General features: G+C 45.7%; 2 protein-coding genes across 4 annotated transcripts in view; one reads left to right on the forward strand and one right to left on the reverse strand.

Moving 5' to 3' along the window:
• The window catches only part of LOC140909346 (uncharacterized), a 44,407-nt gene extending 41,667 nt beyond the window's left edge, over positions 1–2,740 (reverse strand). For both annotated transcript variants that reach the window (XM_073338419.1, XM_073338418.1), the window contains exon 1: positions 1,868–2,740. The gene's annotated coding sequence lies outside the window, so the exon portion shown is untranslated. The remainder of the gene's footprint in view (positions 1–1,867) is intronic.
• A 201-nt stretch (positions 2,741–2,941) lies between these two features.
• TTC27 (tetratricopeptide repeat domain 27) overlaps positions 2,942–23,518 on the forward strand; it is a 185,134-nt gene continuing 164,557 nt past the window's right edge. For both annotated transcript variants that reach the window (XM_073338420.1, XM_073338421.1), the window contains exons 1-3: positions 2,942–3,200; positions 8,723–8,900; positions 15,702–15,831. In XM_073338420.1, the coding sequence (XP_073194521.1) occupies positions 3,113–3,200; positions 8,723–8,900; positions 15,702–15,831 (396 nt within the window). In that variant the 5' untranslated portion in view covers positions 2,942–3,112. The remainder of the gene's footprint in view (positions 3,201–8,722; positions 8,901–15,701; positions 15,832–23,518) is intronic.

Below are 23,518 nucleotides of genomic sequence, written 5' to 3' on the forward strand. Positions count from 1 at the left end.
TGGTCCCCAGCTGGAGCGAGGCAGGGGCCAGGGTCAAGATGAGCACAGTAGGGCATGGGGGGCAGATTAGTCCCTGCTGACTGGAGCAAGGCAAGGCCCGGGGGCAAAAGCATAGCAGGGCAGGAGCTAGGGTTGGTCCCTAGAGCAAGGGAGGGGCCAGGGGTAAACTGGATCCCCCCCGCCCCTGCCCACATAGAGCAGGTACCTACCTTCTCCCTAGTTCTAGCCCATTCTCTTTGTCGCTCTCTGCACTGAGCTGAGGGTGGGGGTGCAGGGTCTGGGAGGGAGTTAAGATGCAGGAGCAGGTTGGGGGTGAAGGGTCTGGCCAGGAGTTAGGGTGAAGGAGGGGGCTCAGGGGTGGGGTAGGAGGTTGGGGTGTGGAGCGCTTACCTGGGGTAGCTCCTGTTTGGTGTGAGGGGTGCAGGTGGGAATGTGTGTGTGTGTGTGTGCAGGAGCTCCTGTTTGGTGCTCAGGGTGAGGATGTGGGGGGGGTGCAGGAGTGCAGGAGTCAAGGCATGGGGTATGGGGGGGCTGAGGGTGTATGAGGGGGGTGCAGGAGTCAGGTCAGATGGCTGGGGGTGTGGGCTGGGGTCATGGGGGTGCTCCCAGCCCCCAGCCACTCATGGCAGGTGGCTGAAGGAGGTATGCCCCAATTCCATCCCCTTCCCTAAGGCCCCACCCCCGCCTCTTCTCCACCTCCTCCCCCTAGCGCAAGCACACTGCAGCCCCGCTTCTCCTCCTCCCTCATGCCAGCAAACAGCTTTTAGGTGGTGGGGGAGGGGTGGGAACACGGCACACTTGGGGGAAGAGGCAGGGGAGGAGCTTGGCTGCCAGCAGAGCCTGCCCTGCCGCAGGAACCCGCAGGACCAAGCTTCTGCCAGTTGCCACCGCAGGAGAAAGCAGTGGGCAGAGAAGAGCGGGCCAGACCAGGGCCCCTTTAGAGTGTGGGCCCAGCGCCATGGCGCCATTGTAAACCCAGCACTGGCTGCAGTGTCCTTGAAAAGATCAATTAACTACATCAAGGGAAAAAACACTTCTGTGCATGTAGAAAGACTCTACATTATAATACTACAGAAGCATGGCGCAGGGCTGTAGCAGATCCACTTTAGTGTAGACATATCTACTGTGCTCAAGGGTCTGAAAAATCCACACACCCCTGAATATTGTGTCTATGCCAACCTAATCCCCAGTGTAGACACAGCCAGGATGAGGAAAGAATGCTTCTGTTGACCTACCTACTGCTGCCTGGGGGAGGCGGAGTTCCTACAGTGACAGACCAATCCTTTCCATTGCTGTGCTGCTGTAGTTCCCATAGCAGAGACATGGCCTAGTGACTCCATTCCCCTAACCCAGGGGTTCTCAAACGTCATTGCAACGCGACCCGCTTCTGATAACAAAGATTACTTCACGACACCAGGATGGGGGACCAAAGCCTGACCCTGCCCAAGTTCCACTGCCCTGGGTGGGGGGGCCAAAGCCTGAGCCTCATTGCTCTGGGCAGGGGTGCCAAAGCTGAAGCTCAAGGGCTTCAGCCCCAGGCAGGGGCCTGCAACCTGAGCCACAAAACCCAGGGCTGAAGAAGCCCTCCAGCTTTGGCTTCGGTCCTGGGCAGTAGGGCTTGGGCTTCAGCCCTGGGTCCCAGCAAATCTAAGCCAGTCCTGGCAACCCCATTCAAAGGCGGTTGGTTGTAACCCACTTTGGGGTCTGGGCCCACAGTTTGTGAACCGCTGCGATCTAACCAGACAACTCCTACCTACTAACCCCCTGACACTGCTGAAATAATAAAGACTCCTCTCCCTCCTCACCAAAATTAAATAAAAGTATTAGAAAGGGAGTGGGGTACGCAGTGTAAGACTAGAACACCCACCATTCACCCCCCTGCTCGTCAATCTGAGGCCCCACAAGGCTTGCTGCAGAGTTTCTCTCCAGGGAGCCCAATGCCAGAAGATGGTCAGCAGCCGTAGCATCTCCACTGTTGCTCTGAGCGTAGGTCGCGCTGTGCTCTCAGTCCCATCCTCCACTGATAGCAAGGGCCACCGTGGGGACGGGGCCCTTCCAAATAAAACTGGAAACGCACCAGCTCAGGGTGGCCATGAGAAACGATGATAAATCGCACGACCGTTGTTTTACACCCATCGCACGCACAAGGGGCAAGGCACAGGGAACATTAGTCACTAGCCCAGCACTACAGCCCCTAGTAGTTCCCGTTTCAGCCTGCTCGGGGGTGCCAGCACAAGCACACCCTCCCGTCAGCCGTGGGGATACATCACCGGGTGTTTCGGAGCGCGGCGGGGGGGGGGGGAGCGCTGCGGCAGAAAACACCTCCCCAGATCCACCCCGATTGGGGCCGCGCACGGCGCTGCCCATCCAGTACGGCGGGGAGGCTCCCATCCTTGGTTTTGCTGTTTGTGCGGCACACGGTGTCACAAGGGATGGGCGATTCTGGTAAACGGCCCCCAAATGGTACCTAGTTTTTGGGCAGCCCCCATGGCCGCAGCTCCTGCGGAGAGTCCGAGAGGCCGGCGCCAACCCCCCAGCTGCTCCGGGCGCCCCCTGACCCCGCCTCCCCTCATGAGCGACGTTTAAACAGCAGCTTGAGCGGCTTGGCCCGGCCGCACGCAGGAGGCGGGGCTGGGCGGGGGTGTGAAGGGCTCGGCATTTCTGTGCGGTGGGGGCGGGGGGGAAATCAGGCTTCGGGCGCCTCTCGGTTAGGCGGCCCGATCTCCGCTCGCGGGCAGAGGGATACCCACGGCATTCTACACAAGGTGCGCATGCGCTACTTTCCCGCGCGGGGGAGGAGCAGGAGGGAGACGGTGTGCCGCCCTTCATCTCACACCGGCACGCGCTCAACTGCTCAGCAATAGAGCGCGCGCGCGCACGCGCACTCCGTCGGCCCCGCTCAGCGCGCGAGCCAGAGGCAGTTAGTTCCACCGCGCGTGCGCTAACGGTCTCCGCCCAACGTGTTTCGCGAAGCTGTCATGGCGACTCCCTGAGGCCGGTTACTGCACATGGGTTGGGAGCGCGGCGGTTGCGGTCAGTGAGAGAGCAGCGCCTCAGCCTGGCCGGTGGGGTCCGAAGAGTGAGCGCGAGGCGGCGGCAGGAGGCGTGGAGGATGTGGGCGCTAGAGCGGGCGCTCCTGAGGGGCTTCCCCAGCGCCGCGGAGTCCCGGCGGGGGAAGCAGAGCGAGCTGGCCGCGGCAGGTGAGAGGCCGGGCCCGGGTCCCCGAGGCTGCGGCGAAGCCGGACCGGAGGGATGTGCAGGTGGTGCCGCCTGCTGGGGATGCTGATAAATGCCCCGCTCTGCGGAGCGAGCCCAACCCCAAGCGCGGCAGGGTCACCGCCCCGCTCACCGGGCCCCCGCCTTAGCGCACCGCGCAGGAGAGCGCAGGGTTATTACTTGTAACAACGCAAGATACACCTGAGCAGGGCGTTACCGGCTCTGCTGCTGGTGGGGAATGGCACCTTGTTGCCCTCGAACAGAAGGGCCAGGTAGCATCGCTTCACAGGGTCAGTCTCCTGCCGAGCAGGGCGCGTTCTCCGCTCGGTGTCCAGTGGCTGTGAAGACACAGCAGCGTTGGTTAACAGCTGTAGTTAAGCCTATAGGGCTGCGTCTGCACGGCAAAGTGAAAGTATGATAGTAGCCGGGGCCGACATACTTGTCTTAGCCTTAATTTAGCTAGCATGGGTACTAATAGCCGCGTAGATGTGGATGGTGGCACAGCTTAGCAACCGGAGTATGTTCCCAGGGACCCTTGGAGGGCTTGTACGCTGGTTGCTAGCCCGGGTTGAAGCCTGTACTGGTATGGCTGTGCTACTGTTGTTATACGCGGTAGTAGACTAGAGCTAGCATAGGTATGTCTGTTTCTGCCACAGTCGCACCTTTACTTTGCAGTATAGATGTCCCCTAGAAGGAGTTTGAGGTTGAACTCGAACTGCTAACTGGAGTTAAAAGTTGAGTTGCAGTGTCTTCACTGCTATTTTAACCCAAGTATGGTAGCTTGAGTTAGAACACACCTTTTTTGCCATAACAATGAGGCGTCCTTGTGACACCTTAGACCAGGGGCGGCCAACCTGAGCCTGAGAAGGAGCCAGAATTTACCAATGAACATAACCGAAGAGCCGTAGTAATATGTCAGCAGACCCCCATCAGCTAACCCCTTCCAGCCCCTAGCGCCTCCTGCCCACCAGCAGCCCCACCAATCAGTATCTCCCTCTCCTTCCCCATGCTTCTCTCCCACTGCAATCAGCTGTTTTGCAGTGTGTGGGAGGCTCTAGGGTGGGTGGGGGAGTGAGGGCATGGCATGCTTGGGGGAAGGGGTAGAGTGGTGGCAGGACATGGGGCAGAGCAGGGGTTGAGCAGTGAGCATCCCACAGCACATTGGAAAGTTAGCATCTGTAGTTTCAGCCTCGGACTCAGTGCCTATGCAAGAAGCCTCATATGAACTTCTGAAGAGCCACAGGATGGCCACCCCTGTCTTAGAGACTAACAAATTTATTGGTCATAAGCTTTTGTGGGTTAGAACTCACTTCATCAGATGCATGGAGTGGAAAATACAGTAGCAGGTATATTTATACATAGTACATGAAAAGATGGGAGTTTCCTTACCAGGTGGGGGGTCACTCTAAGGAGACAATTCAGTTAACAATAGAATACCAAAGGAAGACAAATTACTTTTGTAGTGGTAATGAGGGTGGCCCATTTCAAAATGTTGACAAGAAGGTGTGAGTTACAGTAGGGGAAAATTAGTATGGTAAAATTAGGTTTTGTAATGACTCATCCACTCCCAGTGTTTATTCAGGCCTAATTTGATGGTGTCCAGTTTGCAAATTAATTCCAGTTCTGCAGTTTCACATTGGAGTCTGTTTTTGAAGATTTTTTTTATTGAAGAATTGCCACTTTTAAGTCTGTTATTGAGTGACCAGGGAGGTTGAAGTGTTCTCCAACTGATTTTTGAATGTTGTAATTCCTGATGTCAGATTTGTGTCCATTCCTTTGCGTAGAGACTGTGCGGTTTGGCCAGTGTACATGGCAGAGGGGCATTGCTGGCACATGATAGCATATATCACATTGGTAGATGTACAGGTGAACGAGCCCCTGATAGTGTGGCTGTTGTGATTAGGCCCTATGATGGTGTCCCTTGAATAGATATGCAGATAGAGTTGGCACTGGGATTTGTTACAAAGTTTGGTTTCTGGGTTAGTGTTTTTGTTGTGCGGTGTGTAGTTGCTGGTGAGTATTTGCTTCAGGTTGTGAGGGCCGTGTGTAAGTGGGGACTGGCCTGTCTCCCAAGGTCTGTGAGAGTAAGGGATCGTCCTTCAGGATAGGTTGTAGGTCCTTGATGATGCACTGGAGAGGCCCAAAATGGCATAATTTGGCTTGTGCCAACCAGGGCTGACTTTTTATTGCAGGGAAGGAGAGCAAAACATTGGTACATGCTAGTTATTCCATATTTTTATCAGTCATGTAACTAATAACAATGAAAGGTACTTTCCTTGGGAGGGTCTGATGAGGCTATTAAGTGGCCCATTTTTCTTCTAACACACTCTTAGTGGCTTTTTAAATGCAATCTTTCATTCTTTGTGAGGAGCCTCTTAGAATCATAGAATCATAAACTATCAGGGTTGGAAGGGACCTCAGGAGGTCATCTAGTCCAACCCCCTGCTCAAAGCAGGACCGATCCCCAATTAAATCATCCCAGCCAGGGCTTTGTCAAGCCTGACCTTAAAAACTTCTAAGGAAGGAGATTCCACCACCTCCCTAGGTATCGCATTCCAGTGTTTCACCACCCTCCTAGTGAAAAAGTTTTTCCTAATATCCAACCTAAATCTCCCCCACTACAACTTGAGACCATTACTCCTTGTTCCGTCATCTGCTACCATTGAGAACAGTCTAGATCCATCCTCTTTGGAACCCCCTTTCAGGTAGTTGAAAGCAGCTATCAAATCCCCCCTCATTCTTCTCTTCTGCAGACTAAACAATCCCAGCTCCCTCAGCCTCTCCTCATAACTCATGTGTTCCAGTCCCCTAATCATTTTTGTTGCCCTCTGCTGGACTCTTTCCAATTTTTCCACATCCTTCTTGTAGTGTGAGGCCCAAAACTGGACACAGTACTCCAGATGAGGCCTCACCAATGTCGAATAGAGGGGAACAATCACGTCCCTCGATCTGCTGGCAATGCCCCTACTTATACATCCCAAAATGCCATTGGCCTTCTTGGCAACAACGGCACACTGTTGACTCATATCCAGCTTCTTGTCCACTGTAACCCCTAGGTCCTTTTCTGCAGAACTGCTTCCTAGCCATTCGGTCCCTAGTCTGTAGCGGTGCATTGGATTCTTCCGTCCTAAGTGCAGGACTCTGCACTTGTCCTTGTTGAACCTCATCAGATTTCTTTTGGCCCAATCCTCCAATTTGTCTAGGTCCCTCTGTATCCTATCCATACCCTCCAGCGTATCTACCTCTCCTCCCAGTTTAGTGTCATCTGCAAACTTGCTGAGGGTGCAATCCACGCCATCCTCCAGATCATTAATGAAGATATTGAACAAAACCAGCCCCAGAACCGACCCTTAGGGCACTCCACTTGATACCGGTTGCCAACTAGACATGGAGCCATTGATCACTACCCGTTGAGCCCGACAATCTAGCCAGCTTTCTATCCACCTTATGGTCCATTCACCCAGCCCATACTTCTTTAACTCTTCTGTATGTCAAGCACAAATAAGCATTTGCCCTCTCAAGCCAGTTCTCCACCTATTGAAATACTTAAGTGTCAGTGGGGAGAGAGACTTCTGAGCTTTGACTAAGCAAGTGGTGGATTTTGAAAGAGAATGGCACATGTCCAGATGGCCCTTGTCTGTTTTACTCAAAGACTACTCTTATACCAATTCCATCACAGTAATATCCAAGCACCTTCCAGTTTTTTATTCAGTGATGTGACTAACATCTGTCATGCAATTTCTCTATTATCCTTTCCCCGGTAAGAGAATTGTGTGTGCCGAGTAATGCTGCTGTGTGTGTTTTGTAGAGACGACAACATTGGAGTGCACCTTGTACATGGAACAGAAGGTGGGAAGGTTTGTGATGGTTCTTTGTTCCTGTGGGAGTTCATTTCTTAGCTTCAAACTATCCATTGAGAAAGCTCTGTCTGTTTCCCATTTGTGCTTCACCCTTACAGTAGAGAGTCCTGTTGTGTTTCAGGAGTGGAGTTAGAATCATAGAATATCAGGGTTGGAAGGGACCCCAGAAGGTCATCTAGTCCAACCCCCTGCTTGAAGCAGGACCAATTCCCAGTTAAATCATCCCAGCCAGGGCTTTGTCAAGCCTGACCTTAAAAACCTCTAAGGAAGGAGATTCTACCACCTCCCTAGGTAACGCATTCCAGTGTTTCACCACCCTCTTAGTGAAAAAGTTTTTCCTAATATCCAATCTAAACCTCCCCCACTGCAACTTGAGTTGTCAACCATGGTCTTCACCTGGAGCTTTATGTGATCTTATGGATATACTGGGTCCAGTCCATTGACCATCCTGAAGATAAGGTCCAAAATCTTGAACTTGATTTGATATTCTTTAATAAGTCAGTTTATAGAATGAAGGAGAGGTTTGATGTGCTCACAGTAGTAGCTTATGTTAAAATGAATGTATCCAGGGTGGGTTTCTTTATTGTTGGTCACACTATCACATTCCTTCCCTGAACAAGGGATAGGCTGTTCTGGTGAGTGGCAACAGTTGCTCATGACCCTTTCTTCAGCCAGGAAGAGCATGGGTCAAATTCACAAGTCTTGGGTCAAGACTGAGTACTTACAGAGGTCCAGTGCTTCTTGAGGATTGAATGTACTGACCTGCAGGAAAACAGGCATGCTGTTTGTTGTCCATCATAAAAGAAATAGACCCATGCTGTTTGAGAAGCTTTCCTAAATGTGTGTGAACTTTTCAGCACTGTAGGATGATAGTTTTTTGCAGCGCTTCACTAGGAATAGATTTAGGCCTAGCTTGAGCATTTCTGAAAATTCCATTCTGTGTGCAAACTTCTTGATGATAAATGGTAAATAGTTTCCTTATCTATATAAGAGTTTATCTTGCTCATTCCTTGTGAATATCTTTGGCAGCTACAGGAAGGAGTGTGTGACATATGCTATGTTAAATGGAAATTTATTCTTTTGAACTCCTTTTATAAGAGTGTGTTGAACTAATCCTTTCTCTTTCCTTGTCATAAAATTGTCTCATGATCTCTGAAAAGGTCTTCTAGCATGTGATACAGAGCTAGTGTCTTAGAGTTACCTATAGCATTTAAGACATTTTTGGACTACAAGTGCTGTTCTCACTTAAGACCATTAAAATCTTTCTATTTAGTTTTAATGTGTACGTCCTGTACATGTAAAATATTTTCAGGTCTTTTCCCTGAAACTTGAGGTTTCCTTCGTGGTGTTGAAAAATATGATTGTTTATGCTTGAACTCCAGGGAGCAATTCATATTTCCATTGGGAAAAGGTAGCAGTGATTTGTAAAATTCAGCTTGAACATTAAGATCGCAGCCTGCTGATGCTGTGCTGTTTAAAGAAGGTGTATTTGCATTTAATGTCAGGTGAATAGAGATTCTTTTTCTCCAAGATGAATGGGGAATGTTTAATGTTTTGGTTTGAATTGGTCTTGTATGCCTTTACACATCTGTTGTTTTACATCTTGTTGTCATCGCACTCTGATTTTTTTTTTTTTTTAATTGCAGGAAGTGAATCCTTACTGCAGTTGCATTTCGAAGGGAACTATGAGGCCATTTTATTAAGTGAGGTGATCCAGGATGTTTTCACTACACTCACAATGACAGAGAAGATTGACACCTACTTGGAGAAGCTGATAGTAGCGTACCTGGACTGTTCTGCTGCAGATGCTGATAACGTGGAAAGGTGGAAATCATTGATTTATTATATGTGAGGCTAGAAGAGGCTATGTTAGTTTTATTAGAGGTCATTTTATCGTCTATAAAAGTTGACAGTATGGGACCTCTAAGATTTTTGTTCAGAGGACAAATCTCAGAGATAAAACCTAAGAAATCTATTTAGAAACATTAATTCAGTATTGATTTTTCTTTTTCACTATATTATATTTCAACATAGTGGGTTCAGGAGTTTTTTGAAGTCACATCTGTTGTTGGCAGCGTGTTTGTCCGAAGCTTCTGGAATCAAGAAGTTAATCGGTTTTAAATTAATCTCACCTTTCCCCTTTTCTCTGCTTCCATAAACAATTGATTGTCGTTTGTAACTCTGTAAACCTCAGATTACGTATTTGTCCACAAAACATAACATGACATAACACAATGTTTACATTATGCAGTGTGAGTCACAATGTGAAAATATCTTTATCCTTTTAAAATGACAGCTCTTAACTGAAGGACTATTTCCTATGAGTAAGAGCTATTTTCTCCTCCTGACCTTCTATAAAGCATTTACTGCACTTCCACTGTACAATACATTCAAGTCCTCTTTCTAATACTAGATGTTAATATGTTTGAATTTAATGTTTGCAATTTGTCACATAAATAATATATAGTTTAAGGATTCTTAATTGAATGGAGTTATGAAAGTGGGTTTGTTGGTTTGTGTTGTTTTTTTAAGAGAAAGTGGTAGCAAGGAGAGCAGACCCACCCCAGTTGGTGTGGTGGGGAGTAGGGACAGGGTAGGAACCATCGATATTTATAAGGTGTACAATAGATAAGGTTAAGATTTTGTCACTGTTACTTTTAGTAAAAATCTTGGACAGGTCACGGGCAATAAACAAAAATGTATGTAAGCCAATGACCTGTCTGTGACTTCTACTAAAAATAATGGGGGATGTGGGTATGAGAGCCTAAGCCCCACTCTGGGTAGGGCCCTACCAAATTCATGGCCATGAAAAACATGTCATGGACCGTGAAATCTGATCTTTTGTGTGCTTTTACCCAGTACTATACAGATTTCACAGGGGAGACCAGCGATTCTCAAATTGGGTGTCCTGCCCAAAAGAGGGTGTCATAAGGTTATTTTAGGGGGGTTGCAGTATTGCCATCCTTACTTCTGAACTGCCTTCAGAGCTTGATGGCCAGAAAGTGGCAGCTGTTGGCTGGGCATCCAGCTCTGAAGGCAGTGCCCAGCCAGCAGCAGCGCAGAGGTAAGGGTTGCAATACTATACCATGCCACCCTTACTTCTGTGTTGCTGCCTTCAGAGGTGGGAGGCCGGAGAGTGTCATCTGCTGACTAGGAGCCAGCTCTGCAGGCAGCAGCACAGAAGTAAGAGTGGCAATATCATGCCATGCCATCCTTTCTTCTGTGCTGTTGCTGGTGGTGACTCTGCCTTCAGAGCTGGGCTCCTGGCCAGCAGCTGCCACTCTCCATCTGCCCAGTTCTGAAGGCAGTGCCACCGCCAGCAGCAGCGCAGATGTAAGGGTAGCTGTACCACAGCCCCCCCACAATAACCTTGTGACCCCCCCCCCTCAATCACCATTCCTTTTTGGGTCAGGACCTCTACAATTACAATACCATAAGATTTCAGGTTTAAATAGCTGAAATCATTAAAATTACTTAATCTTACATAATTTTATCCTTAACAGTAGTAATTGCACTGGGGGAAGGGCTGGAGGAGAACAAAAGAGCAAGATGGTAAAGTAATTAAGCATAACCAAGAAAGTGCAAAGAACTGCAAATGCCTACATACAGTATGAGACACTTAAAAGCAATAAACAGTTTAGCAAGAATGTCAGGTACGGTGTCTCAACCAGGGCTTGGGCTGTCAGGTCTAGTGGTTGGAGCAGTGATGGTCAGAGGCCAGGAACAGCACTGACGATCAGAGCCAAGGGTAAGAATCCAGGAGTCCAAGCTGGGGTCGGGAGTCCAAAAGCAAGCCAAGACACAGGTCAGTCGCTATGGCTGGCAGGGACCCTTCCTGGAACAACTTCTGGTCTTAAATAGGTTGCCTGGACCAAGCAGGGTCAATGAGGGAAGCTGTCATTCTGGCCTTGTGAGGCAGTACTTCTGGTTGTATTTATCTCCACTGCACTACCATGGCTGCAGGGTTGTGGCAAGGAGTTGGTTATCTCACACCCCACAGACCCAGGTTCCTGTCTAGGGATGTACATAGTGTTTAAAACCATAACTCTGTAACAGATTGAAATTCTATTGGTTAAACATTTAACCAGGGAACTCGGGGTGCGGGGATGCTGCATGCCGGGGATCCTCGCTGCCGGGGGTGGCATTTAATTGTTAACAGAAACTGATAAGCATCGAGCTTATTGGTTAACCGGTTAAACTTTTACATCCCTATTCCTGTCCCTGCAGAACTTCACACAGTGAAGGCAAAATAGATGTAACTGGCTCTTTTAAAGCATTGGGCTGAAAATAATAATGGCCTCCCATGATCTTTGGTCATAGTCTATCAAAACGATATGTTTATCTGTAGAGGTGTGGAGAACAGCATTCTTTATAGTCTATCAAGTAGAAAAGGTCAGCAAGTAGAATATGCAGAGAGATATTCTGAGCTATGAGAATAGAATTATAGTGCGGTGTGCTACTGGTCTCTGGATCAGAACAGTTTTAATGGTGACTGACTTCTTCTTTTTCTCAATATTGTAAACTGTTTCTTGGAACATCTTGTTCGGAGTATATAAAGAAAAAAGACACTCAATCAGGGATTGAAAAATGTACCCAATACCTACTAGCCTAAGGTCTAATCCTAATCGCCAAGCTGAAATACATCCTCTCTAGCCCACTGTGGTGCACTTTAAAGAAATGAGTCTTTTGAAAGTTGAAGTTTAACTGTTCAAGATATTATCATCTGATAATAAATAGTATTCAGCATTGATGCATCTTGTTGATTTAAATTAAGCCCTGAAATAATGATGTGCCCCACACCCCAATGAATTTACAGTGGACTCTACCTCTTCACAGGGTTTCATTGCATCTGTTGCTGTACTCCTGATGTGCAGAAGGTCTTCTGCCTCTCAACTGCTCTTTCTTCCGTACCTAGGTCTTTGGTACATGTTACTCCTCTTGCCCTTCTTAAAGGAGCAGTAGCTCACAAATCTCTGCTCCTTTTTCCCCCCTCACCACCCACTTCTCATTCTGTGAAGAGCAGCCCTGGGCCTGTTCCACTCCCTGTCCCCTATCTTCCCTGTGGGGGGAAAAAAGCAGCTCAAGCCACTCTGCTTCCTCCCACTCTCAAAAATAACTTCGATGGCACCTCTCATCCTGTTAAAAGAGCAGCAGCACTTGTGCCTCTGCTCCTTTCCTCTCCTTGAGAGAGAGATGGTGCATGGAAGAAAGCATGAAGGTGCTTGTTTAAAACATTTAACAAGCAAGCAATAGACAGTGGAATTATTGGTCAACTGGTAAGGGGAGTCAACAGTTTCTTGGAGGACTGATTGCTGTGGGACATAGTGAGAACCAATTCAAGGTTGGATGATGGTCATGGAACAGCTGGAGATGGTAGAGTGCCACTTCTGGGCACAAGAAACGAGCACTGACTGGTGTTATTGCACTATAATGCAGGTTTTGGATGATAAGGAGTAGCTGCAGAACTTTCAGATGCGCAAAGCCACATTCCTGGATCTGTGCCTCAGCCCTCCAGCACAGGGCCACCAACGTGAGAGCTGCATTGACAATGGAGAAGCAAGTTGTGATCGCACTGTAGAAACTTGTGATGCCAGATTGATTTCTGATTGACTGGTGGTAATTTGGAGTCAGGAAATCCACCATGATAGTTGGAATGCAAGTGTGCAGGGCTGTTAATTGCCTTCTAATACACAAGACTGTGACTCTGGGAAATGTGCAGGACATAGTGGATAGTTTTGCACAAATGGGGTTCCCAAACTGCAATGTGGCAATAAATGGCATGAATATCCCTATTTTAGCACCAGAAACCTACTTTTCTATGGTAATGCAAGTGTTAATGGATCACTGGGGACACTTTACCAACATCAGTATGGGCTGGTCAGGGAAGGTGCATCATACGCACATCTTTAAGAACACAAGACTGTTTGGAAAGCTGCAAGCAGGGACTTTCTTTCCCGACCAGCAGATTACAGTTGGTAATGTTGAAATGTGGTGGTTGCTGTGCGTGTAAGAATATAATATTGCCAGTGCCCCTATTAATTTTGTTTGAGACTGATTTTATTTGTTGTGTGACATTGTGCAGTAACAGGTAATTGGTTCCTTTCAGAACTGCTGAGCAGTTGGCTACATATGTTGTGAACTAATAAAGATGAATTATGTTCTAAATAATAGAATTTTATTCTGTAACAAAATCAGTGCAAAAAACCCCCATGTAATTTTAAAAAAATTAAAAACTTAAGTTCTGTTCTATGAAGGTATTAAAGGGAAAGAACGTTCATGTCCATTTCAGCTACTTATACACCAACCCTGGCTTTCACAGGTTAGTGTATGTGAAGCTGTGATAGTCCTTAACGTCCCTCAGCATACAGTGTTAGGGATACTCCTGTGACCCCCAATGCCACATGGAGTGTTGAGGTGGGATATTGTGTTCTCAATGGGCTGTGAGGGAGGCAAACCTACAGGTCCACCAGAGTCTGCAATATCTGTGTTTGCTGCCTGAGAAGCCCCGTTATGCCCTCGTGCATCTTCCTCTCCTTTTCCTTCTGGGACTCCTGGGCCTTTTTTCTCTCCACACTTGCCTTCTCCAGGCTGTCTGCAATATTCACCCTCCAGGACCTGTGTTCAGTCCAGTTTAGCACTGATTTGCAGGATCTTATTGAACATGTCATCCCAAGTCCCTCTTCTTTCTCCTCCTTATTTGGTTTAAGCATTTTGAGGGTGTGGAGGGGGAGACCCTAAAGTCCACGATGGTAGCAGCAGGGGACTTCCATGAAGGTGTCATCAAGATCTCTCAGGAGGATTCAAGGGACATCTCTGTGTACATAAACAAATTGCTCTGCATGGATCCTCACACCGAACTCTATAGGGGAATGAAAAGCAGATTGCAACTCTGCCTCTCTTGGTTGTACCACTTCCTCTTCTAGCACAAGTAAATGAATGAAAAGGCAAAAGATGTTCCCTGCTATTTTGGGAGTGCCACTCCTGTAATTGAAAATTTATCTACACACTTACCCTGCATTGGGCTTGCCTGTGTTGGAGTAGCTGACCTGAAATGGAGTCAAAAACAGGTCCTGGCTTGCTGCACAACTGGATCACTTGGTCATCTGTTCCCCCATACTCCTCCTCCTTGTTCCTCTTCCACGGCCGCCTCCTTGCTGTTCACAGCAGGGGCCTGTGACTTGGGCTTTCTGGAGGTATCCATGGTGTGTGTGTGTGTGGGGGGGGGGGGGGGTGTCTCTGCTGAGTATGGCACGCAGCCAATTGTAAAAGCAGCAAGCTTGCAGCTCAACACCAGATTGACTGTTAGCCTGCCTGGCATTCTTGTATGCCTGCTGCGGCTCCTTGGCTTTCACAGGGCACTGCAGCTGGTCTCTGTTGTACCCCTTCTCCTGCATCCCCCAAGGAATCTGTTCATAGATGTTGACATTTCTAAGGCTGATTCAGAGCTGTGCCTGCGCAGCCATTTCTCCCTGCAGGCCCAGGAGATGCAAAAATCTGTCTCCTCCAGGCAGGAGCACATTAGGAGCATGTGCTGGCATGGTCAGCTGGCCAGCTGCGCTCAACAATGGAGAGCTACTAAACGCACTTGTCAAGCGGGGCAATCTGGAACAGGCATTTCAAAAATTTGTGCGATTGTAAAGGTCAGGAGGAGTGACTGGTCTACATGACCCCTTGGCAGTGGAGTACAGAATGGTGACCAGAGTGGTCAGCGTGGGACATTGTGGGAAAGCTTCTGGAGAATAGTTGGGGTTGACTTAAATAACAGTGTCTGCACTCATGCTGCTTTGACCTAAGTACATTGGCCATGGCTCTGTGCCACTGAGGGAGGTGGTGTTACTGTGTTGGCATAACGGGGCACTTACATCAATGGGAAAAAGAAAAGGAGTACTAGTGGCACCTTAGAGACTGACCAATTTATCTGAGCATAAGCTTTCGTGAGCTACAGCTCACTTCACTGGATGCATCCGATGCATGCATCCGATGAAGTGAGCTGTAGCTCACGAAAGCTTATGCTCAAATAAATTGGTCAGTCTCTAAGGTGCCACTAGTACTCCTTTTCTTTTTGCGAAAACAGACTAACACGGCTACTACTCCGAAACCTATCAATGGGAAATGCATTTAAGTGTAGACACATGCACAACTAGTTAAACATAACTTTGTCGTGTAGACCAGACCATAAGAATGGCCATTCTGGATCACACGCAAGGTCCATGTAGTCTAGTCTTCTGGCAAGTATCAAATCCTACAGAGGAAGGTGTAAGACTCCTGTAGTATGCAGATGTGAATTAATCTGCTCCCCACGGTAGGCCTTACCCTGATCTCTAATAGAGATTGGCTTAAGCAATGAAGCATGAGACTTAATATTGCTTCTAAAATACTCTTTATTAATTACGATGATTCCGAATGTTCTTGATGACCATATAAATATCCATACTCTCGTTATTTCCCCCCCACAGCTCTACAGCCTTGGATACTGAATTTCTTTTTTTTTTTTTTTGTTCTTTCAGTAAGAAATAGCAAATTTTAAGGCTGTAAGGGTTTTTTAATTGGTATGAGACTAAATCTGTTCTAATGTTTTTTGATGAAAAAATCATCAGTTAATTGCTTTGATTATCTGTCTTGCAGACAAAGGTTGATATTTCTGCTGGGTGTAGGCAGTTTGCAGCTCTTTGTTCAGAGCAATTGGACCGGACCTCCTGTTCACTTACAGCCTCAGGACTTTTTGCCATCTTCATTGCTACACCAGTTCTGTGAGGTATGCTTACATTTTAAAAAGCTGCATTTTGGTTAATTACTGTCACTTCTATTCGCTGATAGCACATGTCTCCTGAAACAAGCATATACAGGTGTCCTAAACAAATGCGGGAAATATGGATTAATAGACATTTACTATCTGTAAGTGGACTTCTGAAACTGAAGCGATTCCCCAAATTCTTTTGCTCCAGCTGGGGTAAATGTAAGAGTATCATGGGGTTTTCTCATTTCTCTGCATGAACCTCTTCCAGGTACAGTCTCGAGAGTATTTCAGAGTGGACACTTTTTGGTGTCTAGCAAACATAAGGTACAGAAATGTTGCATTCAAAGAACCTGTGACAACTTGTGTCTTGCAAACTCCTGAGAAGCAAACTTCAGTGACTCTGAGATTATGGCTTTTTGCAAAGATCTGATATATATCCAAAGCATTCCTATTTTCTGTATTAAAACATTCTTCTTAGCCTTGTTAACTCCCTGATAATCCCAGCCATTCTCCACAAGCACATATTTTAATAGGCTTCCATGGCCATGTATTAGACTAAAGCACTAGATTCAAAAGTGCTGTCATAAACTTTGGGAAGGCGGTAATGTCATATTTGTAAAGTCTTTTGAGCACCTTCAAAGCTGCCATCTGGTGTTTTCACATAGAATAGCAAGAAGAAAAGGAGTACTTGTGGCACCTTAGAGACTAACAAATTTATTTGAGCATAAGCTTTCATGAGCTACAGCTCACTTCATCGGATGCATTCAGTGGAAAATATAGTGGGGAGATTTATATACATAGAGAACCTGAAACAATGGGTGTTACCATACACACTGTAATGAGAATGATCAGGTAAGGTGAGCTATTACCAGCAGGAGAGAAAAAAACCCTTTTGTAGTGATAATGAAGGTGGGCCATTTCCAGCAATTGACAAGAACGTCTGAGGAACAGTGGGGGGGTTGGGGGGGGATAAACATGGGGAAATAGTTTTACTTTGTGTAATGACACATCAACTCTATCTTTATTCAAGCCTAATGTAATGGTGTCCAGTTTGCAAATTAATTCCAATTCAGCAGTCTCTTGTTGGAGTCTGTTTTTTTGTTGAAGAATTGCAACTTTTAGGTCTGTAATTGAGTGACCAGAGAGATTGAAGTGTTCTCCGACTAGTTTTTTATAAAATCTCCGCACTGTATTTTGCACTGCGTGCATCCGATGAAGTGAGCTGTAGCTCTCGAAAGGTTATGCTCAGATAAATTTGTTAGTCTCTAAGGTGCCACAAGTACTCCTTTTCTTTTTGCGGGTACAGACTAACATGGCTGCTACTCTGAAACCATAGAATAGCAAGGATTCTGGAATCACAGGGATTTCCCCCCCAGCCCTTTCCAATTTGTCATATTCTATTCCAAACATCTCAACCTGGTCAGACTACAGAACGAAATGGTACCTTAAAAAAAAAAATTCAGTATCAACAGAACAGTTAGAGGCAGTGTCTAGGGCAGCGGTGACCAAACTTACTGACTCTTCGAGCCACATACTATAATCTTCAGAAGTTCTCAGAGCTCCAGCACCACTCCTGCTGAAGCCCCAAGCGTTGGCAGGCACCTCTTGTGGGGCTGACACCCCAAGTTCCCCCTGCCCTAGTCTGGTAGGTGGTGGATGGAGGGCTCCATGAGCCGTACTTTTAGTGCAAAAGAGCCACATGCAGCTCGCGAGCCGCGTTTGGCCACCCTGGTTTAAGGGATCTCTCTAATTTATTTGGGATGTGGCAGAGGCTTTAATTGCAATATTGTATATTCATAATTGCTGTGAGAGTATTTAACCTACAATGTTTTGATCCAATTAAAATGGTTAACAAAGAAGCTATTTCTCAAGGACTGTCAACAAGATTGTCGTATAGAAGGGAAGCTTCAGGCTTGATGATCCCAAAACATGCTGAGCATCTATAGCTGAGGTGGATTTCAATACGAGTTGTGGATGCTCAGCACCTTTTCAGGATCAAACCCTTAATAAATAGGGTTATCATTAAGCATTTTCATATTACTGAGACACATGATACTCCTACAAGATAGCAAAGGAATTTTCAAAGTTAGAACTGGTGGATAATTCTATTTACTTTGGAATCTTTTTCTTCATATACAACAAAGTAATAACTTTTTGAAGTATTATGTTTTAGAAGTATGTAGTTAGACTGACGTGTAATTGCCGCTTTCTCACCAAGACTTCACTATATCTCCTGTACTAATAGAAGTTAGAGCGGATGCAAATATCTACTTACAAGAATACAATAGCTGATGCCTTTAGTTAAATCTTGGACAAGTAAAAGTATACATCATCATCATCATCAGTTTTTTGCTGCTCTTGCAGCTGCTGATGTAACCATTCGTTAAAACAGATCAGGGAGCTTCTTTGCACCACTTTGATATCAATTCTTGCACAGAGAAAACAGAACTTTGTACAAGAATAGTTGTATCATAGCTAGTTTAATTGTAGATACTATTCTTAGTGTGTGATGAACGCTTACCCTAGTGAGTCATTGTGTGTGTCTGTCCCTAGTGAATAGGAATGGGCAAGTGCTGGCTGCTCATCTTTTTAGCTCTTGCTCCTGGCAGGATCACAGCAAAAAGGAGCAGTGCAGCAAGCACTGATGAGTGTTTTTGTATCTGTGGTTCAGCATAATTTCTTTAGTATTAACTCTGTCCTAGAATATTGGAATCAAAGCAACAGAGAAACCTAACTTCTTCACCCTCTCAGTGGCCTTCAGGGGAGGGACTAGAGGATCCACATCTTAGTGCTCCCCATGGTCTTGACTGGAGGTGGGGCAAAGTGTTTGCTTTTGCTTAAATTTGCTCCTTTCCCTCCTTCAACAACGTGACTAGAGTGGAGTGAGAATGAATGAAGGTGGGGGTAGAGCGCTGGGCAGACTAAAGAGGGAGAAGCTGACTACTGACAGCCTCCTAACTAGTCAAAAACAATGTTAAAAATTGCCTCTTCTCCCCTTCCCCCAAAAATGGTCTGGGGACCATATGCTGTCAGGCAACTCAGCACACAGTCGACCCAAAAGCCAGGAAGGGAATCCGTGCTGGACTTCTAGCTTAGCCTGTACGGAGCTGGAGAGCTCCCACCAACCACTGCCATCTTGAACTGTCTTCTAGACAGTAGGTGATCTAACTTTTTCTCCCCAAGGCCTAATTCCTTTCAGTAACCGAGAGGGTTAGCAGAGTTTTTACCGTAATAGCACAATATTATATCTGCTTGTGCTTTTGCCGCAACTGTGCATTTTGTAAGCTTATGTTTAGCAACTTGTTGAGACACTAAGGAACTAAAACTGGACATCATAGTTAGTGTGTACACTCAGGCAGCCACAACCATACAAGAATAACATTAAGAGTAAAACATATGGCTTGAAAGTACTGATAAATGTACTAAGCCAGTGTTTTTTTCGCACCATGGGTCACAACCCAGTACTGGGTCGTGGCATGTAAGGCAGTGGGTTGCCTTGCTCTGGCCAGCACTGCTGACTAAGACGTTAAAAGTCCCATCAGTGGTGCTGCCCAGCTAAGGCAGTCTAGTGCGTACCTTTCCGGCTGCGCTGCGCCCCGGAAACAGCCAGCACCGGGTCCTGCTTCTAGGCAGTGGGGCCACAGGACTCCGCGCACAGCCCCTGCCACAAGCACCAGCTCTGCACTCCCATTGGCCAGGAGGTGGGCGGTGCCTGCGGGTGAGAGTCGCGTGAAGCCACTTGCGCACCTCTGCTTAGGAGCTGGACTTGTTGCTGGCCACTTCCAGGGCACAGCACGGTCCGTGGTGCCAGGACAGGTGGGAAGCCTGCCTCTGCACCCCAGCTGCGCCGCTGACTGGGAGTCACCGGAGGTAAGTGTGCACCTCAACCCCGTGCCCCAAACCCAGAGCCCTGACCCCCTCCTGCACCCCGACCCCCTGCCCCAGCCCAGAGCCTCTCCCACACCCCAAATTCCTCATCCCCAGCTCTGTTGGGTCGCGGGCATGAACAATTTTCTTCAACTGGGTTCCCAGGAAAAAGTTTGAAAATCGCTGTACTAAGCTACTTATTTGAGAAAATAATGAAACAACAAATAGAAAGACTTCACTGAATTTAAAACATGGAATATCTGCATTGAGAACCTCCTGGAATAAAATTGAATTAACCTTATCTTCTGAAGGAATGATCTCTGCTTCTGACAAATCCTCTCTGTTACCCATGGTTTTAATTAGACTTAATTGAAACTCTGATATTAGTGGATTGAGTGATTTATCAAATTGGACTCTTCACCACCACAAGGTCCATTTCTATTTAAGTATTAAGTATTTATCTGCTAATTTTACATCCATACCTGACTTACTTTGGATATAGAATTTTATTATGAAAAAGATTTAAAGCAATATAAGTGACTGTGATTAAAAACTACAGTATCAAGGAAATGATTTAATGAGCATAATGAAAATATTATAATAGAAAAATATGCATCCAATGTTTTGTGTAATTTAAAAATATAATTCTTTAATTCATGTTCTGCTGGGAAGCTAATTACTTTTGAATGGTGAGGTTAGCCTGTCATAGTGTAGTCTGCAGGTATATATTTCTAAGTATATTTAAATTCAGACATGGTATTTTTCATATTAAAAGCAGACCTATTATTTTGGAGTATGTTAAAGGTGACCTGACCAAAAAAAACAAATTGAGTGTGTTTGGGTGTTTTCAGTTTGCTGGTCTCCAATATATAAAGAGCCTGAAATTTCCTTATTGTATTTAACATTAGAAGTTCAGATCTTGTTTGGGGTTCAAGAGTCCACAATGAAATTAGGAGGATTATGATATTGGCAGCTGAGCACGTGAAACTTCATTGAGAGGAAAGGATGTTCAAAGGATTTAAAACTATTTAATTTATTTTGACATTTCTGCCATTTGTAAGATAGACTTTTTTAGGCTGCCTTTATATATCAAAAAGAAGCAAAGAAGGCACAAACTCCTCTTTTTTTTAAACTTTGTAGCTTCAGTAAACTTGATTTAATATCTTAATATAAATTCTAAGCATTAGTATATATGGACATTATTGTGTAAGATGGATTTTAACAACTGATTTAGCATCCAGCAGCAACTAATATTGATTTGCCTTTGTCCACTTCATAGAGTACTTTTTTAACTTCCTTGGAAGGATTATAAAGTCCAGCATTTGTATTATAGATCAGCTAATACAGAGGTCTCCAAAATGTGGGGCACACCCCCTAAGGGGGCATTGCTCGATTCTGGGCCAGCCCCATGGGGGATGCGGAGGCAGCGCCAGCCAGCCCCGCTCCCAGCCTCGGCCCCCTTACCCCTGTTCATGTCTCCCACTCCCGGAACCTAGACAGTTTAAATACAAAACATAAACTTCAGATTTCTATTCTTTCCTTAATATCTAACCCATCTACATATTAGTACTTGTCTTGATATAGATTATATCAAGAAATATGGGGGAAAACAAAAGAAATACTCTATCAATTAACAAAATAAAAGTCCAGTTGAGACGTTTTGTTTCTCTCTCTGAATCCATTGTTTCTCCACCCTGCATATGCGAACTAAAAGAGATCAATAAAGAATGCTGCTGATTTTCTCTGTTAAGAAACCCTAGCCTATGCTTCCATCACCTGTCACTATAACTACTGCAATGCCTTCTCCTACACCACTTCAAGTCCCAACTTTCCATATTTAAATGAGCTGCTGTCTATTTCAATAATAAAGAAACACAATTATGTTATGTTATCTTAAATACCATAGTAGGCCTTCCTTTTCCCCACCTCTACATCTCCTTCATTTCAAGAACATGTTCAAAACTACCCTTCTTGTTTTCAAAGTTCTTTATGAGCTTAGTCTTAACTTCATGCCGTTTGGTTGGTTGGTTCTGCCTACTCTCTTCCTTCGTACAGCTTCACTTCCGGGGTTGATAGCAGACACGCACTCCTACTCGTAGGCAGCAGCAACCTCTGAAGGCATTTCTAATTATAATTGTGCTCTGAGTGCATTGATAACTGGGTCTGACCATAATTATTTCTGTCCCTGGATAAATCAGGTGAAAGAACAAATTGCGAATACTGTTTTTTAGATTAGCTACATGTAGGGTCCTTATAGACACCTTGCACGAGCAATGTGTTCGTAAGAGTGTATACATTTATTCTTCCCCTCTGAATTAATCCTATCCCCACTTAAGCTATAGGTAAATTCAACAATACTCATGTGGGATCTTTAACAGAATTGAATTATGCTTTGATGCTTATGAGTATAGATATTGAGATAGTGTAATAACTTCCAAATGGAGGAACAGCTGACAGTTTAGTAGTAGGTATGTGTTCTATTTCCCTGAAGTGATCTCAGAATGCACAGTACCCATTAAGGAACTTGACTGCTTAAATAGTCTACCTGACATTGCCTCAGGTTTTGTATGCGGAATGGTGAAAGCTGACAAATAATGGCTCTGAATTAAAAAAAAGTACATCTCAATTTTTGGACTGAACTTGCTGGGATCAGGTTATGGGAGAATTATTTAATATGTAAGGATGCTACAGTTACTTTAAGGAAAGTTAATATTGTCTTGGTAAATAGGATAAATTTGTTTTTTAAAATAATTGTATTCTGATAATACCCCAGGTTATAAGCAAGATCACAACCCCCCCCCTTTTTTTAAATAAAAAACAAAGTGGCCTCTGTGGTAAAAAGTTTACAATCTGTGGCCCTGATCCTGTGAAGACTTAACCTGGCGTGTAGAAAAGCTCTATATCTGTGTAATTTGTTACTCGCTGGTGTGAATAAGCCGCCCCCCGAGTGATGTAAGTTACACCGACCGAAGCACCAGTGTGGACAATGCTGTGTCGGCGGGAGAGCTTCTCCCACTGACCTAACTACCGCCTTTCGCAGAGTTAGTTTTATTATGCTGACAGGAGAGCTCTTGCCCATCGGCATGGAGCATCTTCACCAGATGTGCTGCAGCGGCACAGCTACATTGGTGCAGCTGCACCACTGTAGCACTTCCAGTGTAGACTAGCCCTTAGTCCACATTAGCAGTTAGTTCATTTAGTTAAAATTAGCTCATAGATGAAAGGCTAGCAGGAATTATTTACTTTAAGCACCCTGGGGCTTAGATGAACACTTAGTTTGCAGCAAGCTGAGGTGTAAATCTACCCTGGCCTAGCCTGGTGCTAGCCTGCTTTGAAATGGAAGTATATTAAAGAGCACTGGAGAACTTTTAGTGTGTGGCAATAAGGTCTATACGGCCACTTGGATTTACACTTCCACTTGCCACGAAACAAGTATTCTTGTAGACAAGCCCTAGGATGTTTAAAACAAACAACAATTCCTGCTGACCTTTCACCTGTCAGTTAATTTTTTAGACCACTTTTAAATTAACGAGAAACTCTTTTAGCTAATGGGACTTTCGTAAAAGCTTTGAGAATCCCTATTCTCTCACATTCAAATTGGCACTTCATTTCTTGAATCCATCAGGTTTGTGTTAGTCTAAGTTATCCAGAAAGTGCAGGGAGTTAGAAGTATGGACAAGCCAACTGAGCTGCCTGGAGAATTTCATGGAACCCAGTGTCCTGAAAGATGAACCCCTGAAACTGTTACAACAACTGTTCAGGCAGACGTGGGGAAGCAGGTGTTGAGCCAGGCTGCCTTGAGAGCATTGCAGGAGGCAAGACATGTTGGTCTGCTGAA

The sequence above is a fragment of the Lepidochelys kempii genome, chromosome 3, assembly GCF_965140265.1.
Source record: "Lepidochelys kempii isolate rLepKem1 chromosome 3, rLepKem1.hap2, whole genome shotgun sequence".
Taxonomy (NCBI): domain Eukaryota; kingdom Metazoa; phylum Chordata; order Testudines; family Cheloniidae; genus Lepidochelys; species Lepidochelys kempii.